This window comes from Colobus angolensis, unplaced genomic scaffold (assembly GCF_000951035.1).
Source record: "Colobus angolensis palliatus isolate OR3802 unplaced genomic scaffold, Cang.pa_1.0 Scaffold233, whole genome shotgun sequence".
Taxonomy (NCBI): domain Eukaryota; kingdom Metazoa; phylum Chordata; class Mammalia; order Primates; family Cercopithecidae; genus Colobus; species Colobus angolensis.
In genome coordinates, this window is record NW_012115522.1 from 2,643,230 (window position 1) to 2,658,626 (window position 15,397).

Sequence of the window (15,397 nt, forward strand, 5' to 3'; positions counted from 1 at the left end):
GGTAATTTTACATTTTAAGCTCATCTTCAATGAGGCTTTTCCTGTGCATGTCCTATGTGGCCTGAGGTGAAGAAATTTCTTTTTCTTAAGTGGGAACTTCCTCTGCTGAGAGTAATTTCTCCTTATAACAGATTTTTGGTTTTATTCTGTCAAACAGTCCAAGGGTATCAATGACTGGGTCTAGTTTTCTTTTTTTATTTTCTCCTTGGGTACTCCCTATATTGCCCAGGCTGGTCTGGACTCCTGGTCTCAAGAAATCGTCCTGCCTCAGCCTCTCAACGTGCTGGGATTACAGACTTGAGCCACCTCATGTGGCCCTGGGTCTAGATTTCATACAGAATGAGTACCTAAGCCCATGGAGGCTCAAAAGACTATTTAACGTTCTCAACCTACACTTTGCGCCCCTGCCCCGTCAGAGTCCAGGTGAAAATAAACAAGGTGCATGTCATCTCCCTGGGGCAACAGGTAAGAGATCTCCATTCTAATTCTCCGCCCTTAACAGGCTCTTCACTCCTTCACATGAGTGATAAAACCCAAGCCTCTAGACAGCTAAGGTGAGAGCAGCCCCCCATGATGGCCTCAGTGACGCCCCCATGCTTGCCACCCTAAGTTTTAGTCCTCCCGTCTGCTTCCTTTCTGGCAATTCTCTTACCTTTTTATTAGCTCAACTATACACTGAAAAAAGAAGTTTGTTACTTATAGTGATCAGGTTTTCAAATTACCTAGTCCACTATATTACAAAAACCGAGAACATTTACTGTAAAGTTTTTTTGGTTTTTTTTTTTTTTTTTTAGACGGAGTCTCTTTTTTTGTTTTTTTTTTTTTTTTTGAGACGGAGTCTCGCTCTGTTGCCCAGGCTGGAGTACAGTGCGGTGATCTCAGCTGACTACAAGCTCCGCCTCCCAGATTCACATCATTCTCCTGCCTCAGCCTCCCAGCCTCCCGAGTAGCTGGGACTACAGGCGCCCGCCACCACGCCCGGCTAATTTTTTGTATTTTTAGTAGAGACAGCGTTTCACTGTGTTAGCCAGGATGGTCTCGATCTCCTGACCTCATGATCCGCCCGCCTCAGCCTCCATATTGGGATTACAGGTGTGAGCCATACCGCCCAGCCTACTGTCAAGTTTTTAAAAAGCAGACTGCAAATCAAGTATATACATTTAAAATACAAAAATAAGGCCAGGTGTGGTGGTTCCCACCTGCAATCCCAGCACTTTGGGAGGCCAAGGTGGGCGGATCACTTGAGCTCAGTTTGAGACCAGCCTGGCCAACATGGCGAGACCCCGTTTCTACTAAAAATACAAAAAAATTAGCTGGACATGGTGGCACATGCCTGTAATCCCAGCTACTATGGAGGCTAAAGCAGGAAAATCACTTGAACCTGGGAGGCAGAGGTTGCAGTGAGCTGAGCTCATGCCACTGCACTGCAGCCTGGGTGACAGAGCGGGACTCCATCTCAAAAAAAAAAAAAAAAGAAAGAAAAAATATGTATATATGTATTTTTACACACGTATGTGTGTGTGTGTGTATATATATATGTATGGATAAATAAATAAGTCCCCACAATAGACAGGATACCAGAGAACCAAAAGAAGCCAAAAGTTTTAGTACTTTTGATTTCTTTCTGCATGTCTCTTTTCCCAAATAATTTTAAATTTCTATTACAAATTAAGGGGAAAATTTTTAATTGAAAGACACATCCCATAACTTAATAGCAGAAGAGTAATCATTGTGTATGGCCAGTATTCGCCGTCAAAGCCCAGGTCCCAGAGTTTAAACTGGGAGGAGACACAGGCCAGTGCTCGAAGGGTGGCTCACCTCAGAACCTAGTCTCTGGGCAGTCATGACCTCCACAGCTCCCCCTCCAGGTCCCACCTGTCTCCTCACTTCCCCCCTCACTCACTGGCTGCTCCCTTAGAACCCTTTGGGGTCAGTCATGTCAACACCGAGTTACTGCTCTTCCCATGGTTCCCCCTGGAACAGGATGTGGGGGTCAGGAATCTGGGGAAGGACGTTCTCAAACAGCATCTATGTCCAGTATTCCATGGGGCTCTCACTGGATCTAAAAACCCTTCTCCTCACCCCAGACACCAGAATCCAGCCCCAGGAGAAATGCCCTTTAACCCGCATATTATTTCATGTGACATAAAAAGTGTCTTTATAACTGTTGTTTTCATGGAAGCAGTGGTTTCCAAATGTTTTTAATCATGTAATCCATCAGTAAAAAAACTTTTAAGCCGGGTGCGGTGGCTCATACCTGTAATCCCAGCACTTTGGGAGGCCGAGGAGGGCGGATCACAAGGTCAAGAGATCGAGACCAGCCTGGCCAATATGGTGAAACCCCGTCTCTACTAAAAATACAAAAATTAGCTGGGCATGGTGGCACATGCCTATAGTCCCAGCTACTCAGGGGGCTGAGGCAAGAAAATCGCTTGAACCCGGGAGACAGAGGTTGCAGTGAGCCAAGATTGTGCCACTGCACTCCAGCCTAGCACCTGAGACTCCATCTCAAAAAAAACAAAAAAAAAAAAACAAAAACAAAACAAAAAAACCATTTAAGACTGCATCCCCAATATATTTGTAAATATATAACTGTTGCATAATAAAACATGCAAAAAAATTAAAAAGAATGAAACAACTATAATATAAACTGAAGTCTGGACATTTACTTATTTAACCAATATCATGGATCACAGTTTACATGGAAGATTCCAGGTAACTCAGTCTAAGAGAAATACTCGTCTTATGCTTAGTAACAATGAAGAAAATCCTCAATAGATGCCAAGAACCTGTATTACCCCAGAGAACCAAGACGTTCACCTGCATTTCGGCTTCCTTACCACCTAAGCCATCTGTTTTCTCAAAACTTTACGGGTGATTTTTTAATCTCTTATCCTGAATGAAGCCTATTTACATTCTGTGTTCTCCTTGCAAAAGTAGTGCATTATTCAAAGCAATAATATTACATTAACTCCCCATTTCTTTAGTCAATATCATTAAGATATTAACATTACTGAAAGAACACTGCCAATCATACAAAGCAGTCAGACCTCCCTAATTCAACAGGGAATAGTCTGACAGTAAAAATTGGAGGTATTTAAAGCACAACAAAAAAATTACTATTTTTGAACATACAATAGTACATATACCTGATACCATTAAAATTAGGTAAATAAAATATTTAATTCAAACTGGTTCTTTATTATGAAGTAAATCACTAGATTCATAAGTTGAAGGAATTACTAAGAGTTTGAAAACACACTTAATTTCAGCCTTTGAATTTGAAAACTCATCCCAATCTTGAATTCTTCATATATTCCAGAAAGATGAAGAAAATTCAGAGAGAATACTCAGTTTTGAAGTTTTCACTTGGTAAGAATCATGTGCACCATGTCCACATTACTTCTACCTGCACTGAAGAGATGCCTTAGCTAGTGAAACACTGGCCTAATAATGCAGTAGACAAATACACTTTACAAAGATGAAAAATCCCCCATGTCTGTGCCTGCTCAGGTAACTGATGCTATTATTAGGTACCTAATCACTCAGATACTTTAAATTTTCATGGACCATATCTTCTGGTCTACTAGAGAGGCATAAATTGATGCATATATCTTGACTCAAATCCAGTCCCTGGCTACATAAGAAAGGAAATATAAGGAATAGAAAATTGCGCCCAATGTTAATTGCTTTCTAAAACCTTTGCCTCTCTACCTCAAAGTCTACAAAGTCTTTTGACTGTTTAATATGAGACCTACCACTGTACCTGGAAAACATACTATTTTTATGTAAGTACTTTTGACTATTATTTTTCACAGTTAAAAAAATTGATACAGGCCGGGCGCGGTGGCTCAAGCCTGTAATCCCAGCACTTTGGGAGGCCGAGACGGGCGGATCACGAGGTCAGGAGATCGAGACCATCCTGGCTAACACGGTGAAACCCCATCTCTACTAAAAAATACAAAAAACTAGCCGGGCGAGGTGGCGGGCGCCTGTAGTCCCAGCTACTCGGGAGGCTGAGGCAGGAGAATGGCATGAACCCGGGAGGCGGAGCTTGCAGTGAGCCGAGATCCGGCCACTGCACTCCAGCCTGGGCGACAGAGCGAGACTCCGTCTCAAAAAAAAAAAAATTGATACATTATTTTGCTAATTATTCTTCTCTTGTGAGGCTTTAGCAGAAGTCTCGGACAGAAGAAACCCTGGGACAATCACGAGTGACGTGCTACCCAGGAGCCACAGTTAGCCTCCAAATACATTTCTAGCTTTGTTATGCTTTGCTGCATGGAACCAGCGTCCTCTGGTGGCCACTCTGCTTAGCACTCAAGCTACGACTTATTTCTCACTAAGATGCCCAGGCTGGAGTACAGTGGCTGTTGAGACAGGCCCATGGAGCATTCAGCCTTGAACTTCTGGATTCAAGCAATCCTCCTGCCTCAGCCTCCTGAGTAGCTGAGACTACCAGGCGTGTGCCACTACACCTGGCTTCTAAACATATGATTTCATTATCGTTATTAGTATATGCTGGTGGGTACTTAGTCTAGAACCAATTATTATTATTAATTTTTTTTTGAGATGGAGTCTCACTTAGTCACCCAGGCTGGAGTGCAGTGGCACGATCTCAGCTCACTGCCATCTCTGCCTCCTGGGTTCAAGCGATTCTCCTGCCTCAGCCTTCTGAGTAGCTGGGATCACAGGCACATGCCATCACGCCTAGCTAGTGTAGTGTAGTGTGTGTGTATGTGTGTTTTCTTTTTGAGACTAAGTCTCGTTCTGTCACCCAGGCTGGAGTGTGGTGGCATCATCTCGGCTCACTGCAACCTCTGCCTCCCGGGTTCAAGTAATTCTCCTGCCTCGGCCTCCTCAGTAGCTGAGACTATAGGCGCGTGCCACCACGTCCAGCTAATTTTTGGTATTTTTAGTGGAAACAGGGTTTCACCGTGTTAGCCAGGATGGTCTCGATCTCCTGACCTCGTGATCCACCTGTCTCAGCCCCATAAAATGCTGGGATTATAGGCGTGAGCCACTGCGCCCGGCCTAATTTGTATATTTTTTAGTAGAGTCGGGGTTTCGCCGTGTTGACCAGGCTGGTCATGAACTCGTGACCTCAAGTGATCCGTCTGCCTAGGCCTCCAAACAGTGCTGGGATTACAGGCATGAGCCACTGCACCAGGCTGAACACAACTATTTACTCATGGCAATGACACCCATGAAGGTAAACTTATTTCATAAAATTAAGTAATACACCTTTTTGATAATAATGAAAATATGACATCATTAGTTTGTTGACCCTTCTAAAAACATCAGGTACAAATCTCTTACTGGAATTTAGCATTTTCTTCAATTATGAAACAGACATAAACACAGACATAAACACAGACATAAGCACAGTCACAAATATTCATTTGAAGTGACAGACTCCACAGTAATACTGGTTCTAATAACGTCTGCTTCGGTAAGGACTGAGCTATCCTAACCCTTACCAGCATGCTCTAACTTGCTGACAGAGCCCTCAAAGATGACAGGAAGGGGGTGGAACCAGGCTTTCCGTGCACTGAGCGTACTTGTTAATAACTCCAAGAAAAAACAGAACAATACCCTCAGAATTTCTAGAATTCACAGTTGTGAGTAGTCCTCACAGTTGATGGATTCATCCACCATGTCCCGGATGGCCTGGGGCATCACCTAAGAATACAGGTAGGCATAATACTGTCAGAGGAATTCTAGAAATTCTGAGGGTATTTTTGGTTGTGAGCAAACAATTTACATAGTACTTATGTGCCAACACTATTCTTAGAGTCTTACATATATTAACTCAGAAATTCTTAAGTTTTTTGTTTGATGGACATCGCCTATGCCTCTGGCTTGGCAATCTGGTCAAGGCTGTGGACTCCTCAAAATAATGTTTTTAGATACATAAACTGCAATACACAGGATGACAAAGGAAGCAAGTTTTAGTAAAACACAGTGACACACATGCTCTTTTCCTAATGCATTAAATAACAACATCTAGGAGAAAGGGAATAACTGCCGTGAATTCAAAGTGGTAACAAATAGAAACAATACTTTTTGCAGATATTCCAACAAAGGTAATGTGATACGAAGATATCTATGATTTCTACTGGTGACAAATCAGTTACTACAAATACTATTGTGAATTGTAGCCTGTTTCATAATTGAAGAAAATGCTAAATTCCAGTAAGAGATTAATAAAAATAATGATGCAACATCTTTCCGCCCAAGTTCCAAACCTTCTGATTTCTATCCATTGCCCTTAGGGCCCCTGTTGTAACAACTCATTTAAGCCCACAATCCTTTGATGAGATAGGTAGTATCATCCCTATCGTATGAATGAGGACTCTGAGGTACAGTGCAGTTACATGCTGTGCTACTGTAAAACAAGTGAAGTAACCATGCGCGCATCCACAGTCCCACCAGCCGCGGGACCTCACCTTGATGGGGGGCTTCCGAGTGATGTGGGAGACAAGGAAGTTCATGGCGATGTCCTCACAGTTGATGTATTCATCCACCATGTCCCGGATGGCCTGGGGCATCACATAAGAATACAGGTAGGCATAATACTGTCAGAGGAAGAAAAAGAACCACATGCTCTGTTAGAAGACACAGGTTGTTGGCTTTCAGCCAAAATATGCATGGATGGAGGGGCTGTTTGTGTGTGGCAGTAACTAGGAGGTATTACTGGCACTTAGGGCTGGGGCTAGGGATTCGAGACATCCTGTTGTGTGGATCTTCTGCAGTGAGGAATTATCCCATTCAAATTGCCATCATCACCCCCTTTAGTAACAATGTCATATCATCTCCTTGGTACCGCAGCAATTTTGAAATCAATATAAAGATCTGTCAAACTAGGTCAGATGCTGGTTCAGTTGAACACTATTTTATCTCTAACAATGGCCAAAAAAAAAAAAAGATAAGTGAGGGGAAAAAGCCTGGTTATTTGCTCAGATCTCAATAAATCACAGAACCATGAAACACACAATCCCTCGCTGCCTCCTGTACAGATTCTTGAGTCTGGTCACTACTCGCTATCGGCCTGGCTACCCCCTGCTCCCAGCCACCTTCATCTCTTGCCTGGATTCTCCACATCAGCTCCTAAATATTCTCCCTGCTGCCATATTCTTCCCTATATGCTAGTCCCAGCACAGCAGGTGACTGTGTTAATACTCGAGCCAACTGAACATGTCACCCCTTCGCTCCAAAGCCTCCAACACTTCCCACCTCACTGAGAGTGAAAGGCAAAGTTCTCAGACTGTCCCACAAGGCCCACAGAGGGGCGTGTTGGAGCCACTCACACCTGCTCATGAATGCCGACTGCTACATTTTCAGAATGTTGTGAGCTTGTTGGGAAACATAGCCATTAAAGATGTAATTACATAAACTTCAAATTAAATAATTATATTAAAAATCCATGCAATAAATGCCTTCAACTCATTACTTCCTAATTTTGTATTTTACTATTAACTTGAGGTTACCTATATCTACTGTTTATGTTGAAATTACTATGTAATGGTGTACAACTGTGTATCTCTTCCCAAATCCATGTTCAGTGACTCATGTTGATAACTTCAAATCAGCCAAGGTAAGAATATTTATTCATACCACAGAAATCAGCAAATACTACAAGACAGGGCACATGTTAACTGCTATATGTTGCAATTTGCTGTAATGAACAAATGAATAGGTGAAGTGCCCAGCTAAACTGATTAACTGATTAACGTATTTCACTACCTACAATATAATCTATTTAGTGAAATAATAAAATTTTTTTTAACACAGAACAAATATGCTCGTTTAAGATAACTTAAACTAACTTAAACAGCAAAGTACTTAAGAGTTGGTGAACTTAAAAAATGAACTGTACTTTTTTTTTTTTGTAAACAAAAAGGTGATCCAGGCTGGGCATGGTGGCTCATGCCTGTAATCCCAACACTTTGTTTGGGAGGCCAAGGTGGGCAAAATGCTTGAGCCCAAGAGTTCAAGGCCAGCCTGGGCAACATAGGGAGAAGACCTCATAGCTATGAAAAATAAAATTAAAAAAAGCCAGATATAGTGGTATGTGCCTGTAATGTCTGCTACTCAGGAGGCTGAGGTGAGAAGATCGCTTGAGCCTGGGAGTTCTAGGCTGCACTGAGCCATGATTGTGCCACTGCAATCCAGCCTAGGTGACAGAGTGCGATTCTGTCTCAAAAAAAAAAAAAAAAAGTAAGAATAAATAAAATAAAAAATAATACATTTTTTTAAAAAGGTAATTCAAATTTATTGACCCTTTAAATGGCCAGTGACTGATGAGAATATATTAACATAACTCATGTCTTGAAAGAAGTGACATTTTAATAAGAACTACCTTTTAATAATAATTTTTTTTAAAACTATGATGAAAGCATTATCAGAATAAATGTTCAGTTATTTCCATCAGCATGTGGTTCTGCTGTCAAAAATGATTTATGTTGGCCAGGTGCAGTGGCTCACGCCTATAATCCCAGCATTTTGGGAGGCCAAGGTCAGTAGATCACTTGAGGTCAGGAGTTCGAGACCAGCCTGGCCAAAGGGTGAAACCCCATCTCTACTAAAAATACAAAAATTAGTCGGGTGTGGTGGCACATGCCTGTAATCCCAGCTACTGGGGAGGCGGAGGCAGAAGAATTGCTTGAACCCAGGAGGCAGAGGTTGCAGTGAGCCAAGATCACACTACTACACTCCAGCCTGGGCAAAGAAGTGAGAAGACTCCACCTCAAAAAGAAAAGAAAAGAAGAAAAAAAAAAGTTTAATTTAGAAACAGACTTGACTTGCTGTAACACACAGTATTCAATCAAGATTTTCAAAAATAATAAAACATATTCAATCATACTGCTTTCACTAAAATTTAAGACTTTAGTGATCATATTATTTTAAAATTTTGTTTCATCTTTATTTCAACCTTTAAAAAATATCTATCACATGCATGGATCACTTGAGGTCAGGAATTCAAGACTAGCCTGACCAACATAGTGAAATCCCATCTCTACTAAATATATAAAAATTAGCCAGGTGTGGTGGCGTGCTCCTGCAGTCCCGGCTACTCAGGAGGCTGAGGCAGGAGAATTGCTTGAACCTAGGAGGCAGAGGTTGCAGGGAGCCAAGATCGTGCCACTGCACTCCAGCCTAGGCCACAGAACACGACTCAGTCTCAAAAAAATAAAAACAGAAATGGGTGTAAGAAAAATGAGGAGCCACAGGCAGGTGAGCGCACACAGACCCTATCATGGGCCCCAACTACAGGAGCAGCTACCATGAAGCCCCAGCCAGGGCCTCATAGGACCTGATCTTCATTTGTATTGCAGCTTAGGTCTTTTACGAAATCTTCTGATTTTTAAAAGTTGTCAGTGTATAGGGCAACACTAGAGGGCCCCAAAATCTCTCTGGAAGGCAACTGAGGCTTGGGGGCTGCTGGTCTGTAATCTTCTTTATAGATTTTCACACAGGAAAAATACTAAATTTCATTAAGTAAATGATTTCTTGAAAGTAGAGGTACCTGACCGTTGGTGGTTTTAAAGAACAATCTGAATCTGAGAAGGCAATTCAGAAGAAAAGTACCTCCTCAAGGTATGAGTAGACACTGCTAAGATCAGTCAGTGGCTCCTTCTTAGCTGACCAGCTGCTAACATCCTGCTCCTCTCACCCTACTTGCAATTCCCCAAACAAAGCCCACCCAAGGAAAGGAAGTCCTGAGGAGAAGTGCAAGAATGGGATGAGTGTATCAACTTCACACATTAAGTTTTTAAAAGAACAGCTGGAAATTTAATGACTGCTTAGGCTGGTTCAAAATGTCCCTATAGGTCAGGCACAGCGCCTCACATCTGTAATCCCAACACTTTGGGAGGCTAAGGCGGGCAGATCGCTTGAGCCCAGGAGTTGGAGACCAGCCTGAGCAACATTGCAAAACCGCGTCTCTACAAAAAATACCAAAAAAAAAAACCAAAAAATTAGTCAGGTCTAGACAGGATGATGCATGCCTGTCATCCCAGCTACCCAGGAGGCAGAGGCAGGAGGGTCACCTGGTCCCAAGAGGTTGAGGCTGCAGTGAGCCGAGAGCCCACCCTTACACTCCAGCCTGGGTGACAGTGAGACCCTGTCTTAAAAAACAAAAAAAGTCCCTATAAAAATGCATTGTATTGTTCTATTTGAGGTGACTGGGAAGATGCCACCACCTGAGATGTGAGCTATGTAAGGGAGAAAACACTTCAAGGAGCTGGGGAAGAGACAGTGAGGGAAAAGTTTATCTGAAGTGTCTGAGGGGCAAACGGGAGATATGCTGAAAACAATTAAATACACAAACGCAAACCTCAGCAAGAAAGGCCAAGGCTGGAATACAGAAGAGGAAATCACCAGCCTGCAGATGCTAAGAAAAGCCTCGAAACCTTCAGTGTGTGAGAGAACGCCTAGGGAAAATAAGACGAGCAACAGAGGCTAGACCCGGGACACTTCGTCATCCATGCAGAGAAAGCGGTGGGAGGGTCTTCTATGAGGACAGTGAAAGCGCCAGAACCATGGAGGGTGCGAATGCAGACAAAGAGAAGGAGGCAGGTGCCACCATCTTTGGTGACTGTCAGGGCACGATGAAAAGGCTAGTAGATGGCAGGAAGACAGACGACAGGAGCTGCAAATGAGACTTTATGTGCCAGTTGGGAAGGAAGTGTCATTGGTAAGCAATGAAAACGTTCCCTACACCTGCCCTGTACCAAAGCACAGATGTGGGGAAATGAGTGCCTCAAAGTCTACAGGAAAAGGCTGGCCAGGCGCAGTGGCTCAAACCTGTAATCCCAGCACTTTGGGAGGCAGAGACGGGCAGATCACGAGGTCAGGAGATCGAGACCATCCTGGCTAACACCGTGAAACCCCGTCTCTACTAAAAATACAAAAAAATTAGCTGGGTGTGGTGGCGGGCGCCTGTAGTCCAGCTACTCAGGAGGCTGAGGCAGGAGAATGGCGTGAACCCGGGAGGCGGAGCTTGCAGTGAGCTGAGATTGCGCCACTGCACTCCAGCCTGGGGCACAGAGCAAGACTCCGTCTCAAAAAAAAAAAAAAATGGCTAAAGGGAGCACTGTCTTCAGAGAAGACTCGGGACAGAAGAGGTGCTCTGTGAGGTGGGCAGTGGGGGTAATGACGGGGTAATCTTAGAACAGGGACTCCTCAGGGCCCGGGAAGACCTCAGCGGGGAGGTAGAGAGCAGCACTCATGGACACAGAAGGCAAACCACATACAGCACTGTAAACTTTCTAGACGCCACATCGTTAAAAAGTAAAAAGAGACAGTAAAATTCAATAATTTTATTTAACCCAGTAATCCAAACTAACTGCATTTCAAGATGCAATCAATATAAACAATTACTGAGCTATGTGACACCCTTTGTTACAAGTTTTTGAAAGCTGTTGTGCACTTTACACTTAACAGCACGTCTCCATTCTGACCAGTCATGTGCCAGGTGCTCTGTGGCCACACGTGGTCAGGGGCCACTTTACAGAATGGAAGAGGTAGAGAGGGAAGACAGGCCAAGAGCAAAAAAACAGAACACAGAACAGTAGAGGAGGAAAGACTGCAGGGTCCTAAGCTTCAGATATTCAGTGAAAATCAGATTATGAGACACAGTGAAAGAATAAGCACTAAAGTATCACAAAGAACTGGCAGAGCCACACAGGCTCATCGCGGGGCCTGGGACAGGCATGGTACATCTAAGTCAGAAAAGTGTCCAGGTCACCCTCTGATAGCCGGGCCACATCTGGGGTGGCAGTGTTGAAACTAGAAGGTATTTGAGGTGTCTTTTAGCCCAGAGCCCTCAGTTTTACAAAGGGAGAGCCAACACCCAGAAAGATAAAGTGGTTTCCAAATGGCCTATGTGCAACTGTACAGGCAACCCTCTCATCTTGACTTTTTATTCCAGAGTTGCTCTAAGCATTTTGATCATTGTCTCTAAAAATTGAAACAACTGACTTCTAGCACAGAAGAAACATGTAAGAAGCATTAGGATAGCTAAGCTGAGGGCAGCATTCCACTATCACACAAAGGCCAAACTCTCACCAAGTCAATGCCATTATTACCAGCTTTTTCCTACCTTGTGAAAGAAGGCAGCACCTGTCAGCACCATGGACAGCTCACATGAGTAGTTGGAGTTGTAGAGCCAGGACTGATGGGGGATGTCCCATGCGTGGTAACGGCCAGGGAAGCCCACGATGCGGTCCCGAGCTTCTCTCCACACCCTTGAAAAACACAAGTGCATACACAGACCTGAGTACAGAGCTCTAGGGTCATCAAAAGTGTTCACAGTTATTGTCTCCACCTTACAAGCTGTGGCCCTTAGGCTTTTACTTCTCTTATCCTTCCAAAATAAAACAAAATCAACAACAAGCCAAACAGGATAAAAGCAAATAAGGTACCATATTCAGCTTCCTTAATAAGCACCTGTACATTGTTCCTCTAGCAGTATCCTCCAGCCCTTCCAGAAAGAATAAGTCATAACTTGGGAAAGGGGTCTCCAGCATGGGGTATGTACAATAATCTACTAAGAAGCAGGAAGATGATATCAATTTCAATTCTTTTTTTAGCTTATTTAATTTCCAAGAAAGGGCCGGGCAGGGTGGCTCATGCCTGTAACCTCAGCACTTGGGAGGCCAACACAGGAGGACCGCTTGAAGCATGGAGTTGGAGACCTGCCCAGGCAACATAGCAAGATCCTGTCTCTACAAAAAAAAAAATTGTTTCTAATTAGCTGGGCATGGTGGAGTACAACTGTACTACCAGCTACTTGGGAGGCTGAGGTGGAAGGAATGCCTGAGCCCAGGAGTTCAAGGCTGCAGTGAGCTGTGATTGCACCACTGCACTCGGCCTGAGCAACAGAGCAAGACCTGGCTCTAAAAATGAATGAACCAACATTTTCTAAGAAAGGCTTTGTTTTTAATGAGCACGACTTATTAGTTCAGTAGGACGTGTATGTAATTTACATATACTGCACACTTTTCTTTTATGAAGAAGGAACATAATAAAAACGTTTAGAAACCACTGGTTTAACCACAGAAGACTACTGAACTGCACCACTCCTAATTCCAAATTTGAGCAGGGCTGAGGGAGAAACGTGTATCGTAAGAAGTGGTCTACAGAACCATACAACTGAAAGGTTTCATTAAATGGCAGAAATAAATGGAGAATTCAATATGTTTCAGTAGAAACTTTTATATCATCTCCAAATTTATAGGCAAAGTAGAACAAATAAAATTGGTCCCCAGTGTCACAGGATAAATTGGAGAACTGAAAGCGTTTTAAGCTCCACAGAACCCAACAGGCCCGCAAACTCCCTCATCACTTACATGGAACTTCAGTTCCTAAGACACAGATTTTATTTCAAAAGAGCTCCTCTCCTAATAAGTCTGGAAGACTCTAATCTAATCCAAAAGATGAGAAATCACAATTTCTATCACAATGCAATGGCCTTCTAGGTGGGTTTTTTGAGACAACTGATTTTTTTTAAATTGTGGCAAAATAAACATAAAATGTACCATCTTAATCATTTTTAAATATATGGTTCAGTAGCATTACAGACATTAACAGTGTTGTGCAACCATCCCTGCCATCCATCTCCAGAACTCTTTCATCTGCCCAAATGGAAACTCTGTCCCCATTAAACACTCATCCCCACTCCTACCTTCTTGCAGCCTGTATTCTGCTCTCGGTCTCTATGAATGACTACCTAGGGACCTCACATAATGGAACCAGAGTATTTAGCCCTCTGTGTTGTTTGCACTTCTGTTACAAATAATGCCGCTCTGGCCATTCATGTATTCCTTTCTGTATGGACACATGCTCTCAAGTCTCTTGGTATACCTTTTCTATCTGTCCCTTACGATTGATTCTATCTGTCTCTTTCTTGGCTACATAAGTTGAAGTGAATCAAGATCTATCTTTGCCAGAGGAAAGAATTCTTAGACTTACCCTTTCCTTTCAACTTAGGTCTGCTTCATTCCCATTAAGGTGAAATAAGCAAATTGGGGAGATTAATAAGAGAAAGGCTTTAGATCAAAGGATGCCCAAACGCATGAGAAAAGGGTCAGGGTAGGAAAAGGTTAGGATGTACAGACAGCAATAATTCACCAGCTCCATTACCAGAGGCTAAATCTCAAACGTGAATGACGGTTAAGAGACACATTAAAAGGCTTCCCATTGCTCTCTCACCACCTGCAAATCTGCTGGAAAATAGCATGGGCAAGGTCAGAAGTCCCTAAATCAGGGGCTTGGAAGCTATGTTAATGCCAGCTATGTTAATAAGCTTCAAACTCCTTAAAGCTGGGCTCCTTATCAAAATCATTCTTGGATCTAAGAGTTGGCAGTTCTCCTGTTAACACTCCATGACTATGCTCACCACACCAGTCCTTCAGCATGCTCCAAACCACATCACGCTGCAGCAGAAGCACACTCCCTACCGCCCACCCCCTACCACTACCACCTGCAGCTGCAAAGATCACGCCTGGAGCTACTGCATGGCTTTTTTCCTTTCATAAAAACAAATGGAGAGAGTCAGCTATTTGTTATCATGTAAAAAAAAATACACTTCAGCTTACAAGGATTTTTTTAAATCACAGCTATCAATAGATTTGCTTCAATAGTACACTAGACAAGAGGTCAAAGGAAATGTGAGAGGCTGGGTGGAGGAGAATAAGAACAGATGTTCTGATTTTTGAGAAATGTGTCAAATCATTCTCTACAGATGGATTTAAGACAGATGAGCAATAAAGCCACTGCTCTTTTCATCTGAGCATCTGTTCTTACAAGCCTAAGCCAGAGACAGCCCCACTGCCAGGTAGGTCAGGTTAGGCCTTCGCTGAACAGAATGGAAGCACAGAGAAAGAACTCTCTATTCCGGATCCACACTTAATTTGAACAAGACCTCCAAAGAAATCTACTCCAGTGGCTTTTTTGTTGTTTGTTTTTGTTTTTTTTTAAGCTCTGTTGCCCAGGCTAGAAGTGGCGTGATCTTGGCTCACTGCAACCTCCGCCTCCCAGGTTCAAGTAATTCTCCTGTCTCAGCCTCCTGAGTAGCTGGGATTACAGGCGCGCGCCAACACGCCCTGCTAATTTTTATATTTTCAGTAAAGACACGGTTTCGTCACGTTGGCCAGGCTGGTCTCGAACTCCTGACCTCAGGTGATTTACCCACCTTGGTCTCCCGAAGTGCTGGGATTACAGGCGTGAGCCACTATACCTGGCCTCCAGTGGTTTTCAAATGACGTGGGGAAGCACTAATTTTTCCCTAAAATTATTACAGATTAATACTTTGGTAAAACACAACAAAAATGAACTGCCTGGTTTCTAAATATGACACCCAAAGCACAAGCAACCAAAGAACACAGATCCA

General features: G+C 43.1%; 1 protein-coding gene across 1 annotated transcript in view; it reads right to left on the bottom strand.

The window, feature by feature from the left end:
* The window catches only part of EXTL3 (exostosin-like glycosyltransferase 3), a 45,207-nt gene that overhangs the window by 4,792 nt on the left and 25,018 nt on the right, over window positions 1–15,397 (bottom strand). The window contains exons 5-6 of the mRNA XM_011944554.1: window positions 12,107–12,251; window positions 6,450–6,578 (exon numbers count right to left, since the gene is read on the bottom strand). Coding sequence (XP_011799944.1) covers window positions 6,450–6,578; window positions 12,107–12,251 — 274 coding nt within the window. The remainder of the gene's footprint in view (window positions 1–6,449; window positions 6,579–12,106; window positions 12,252–15,397) is intronic.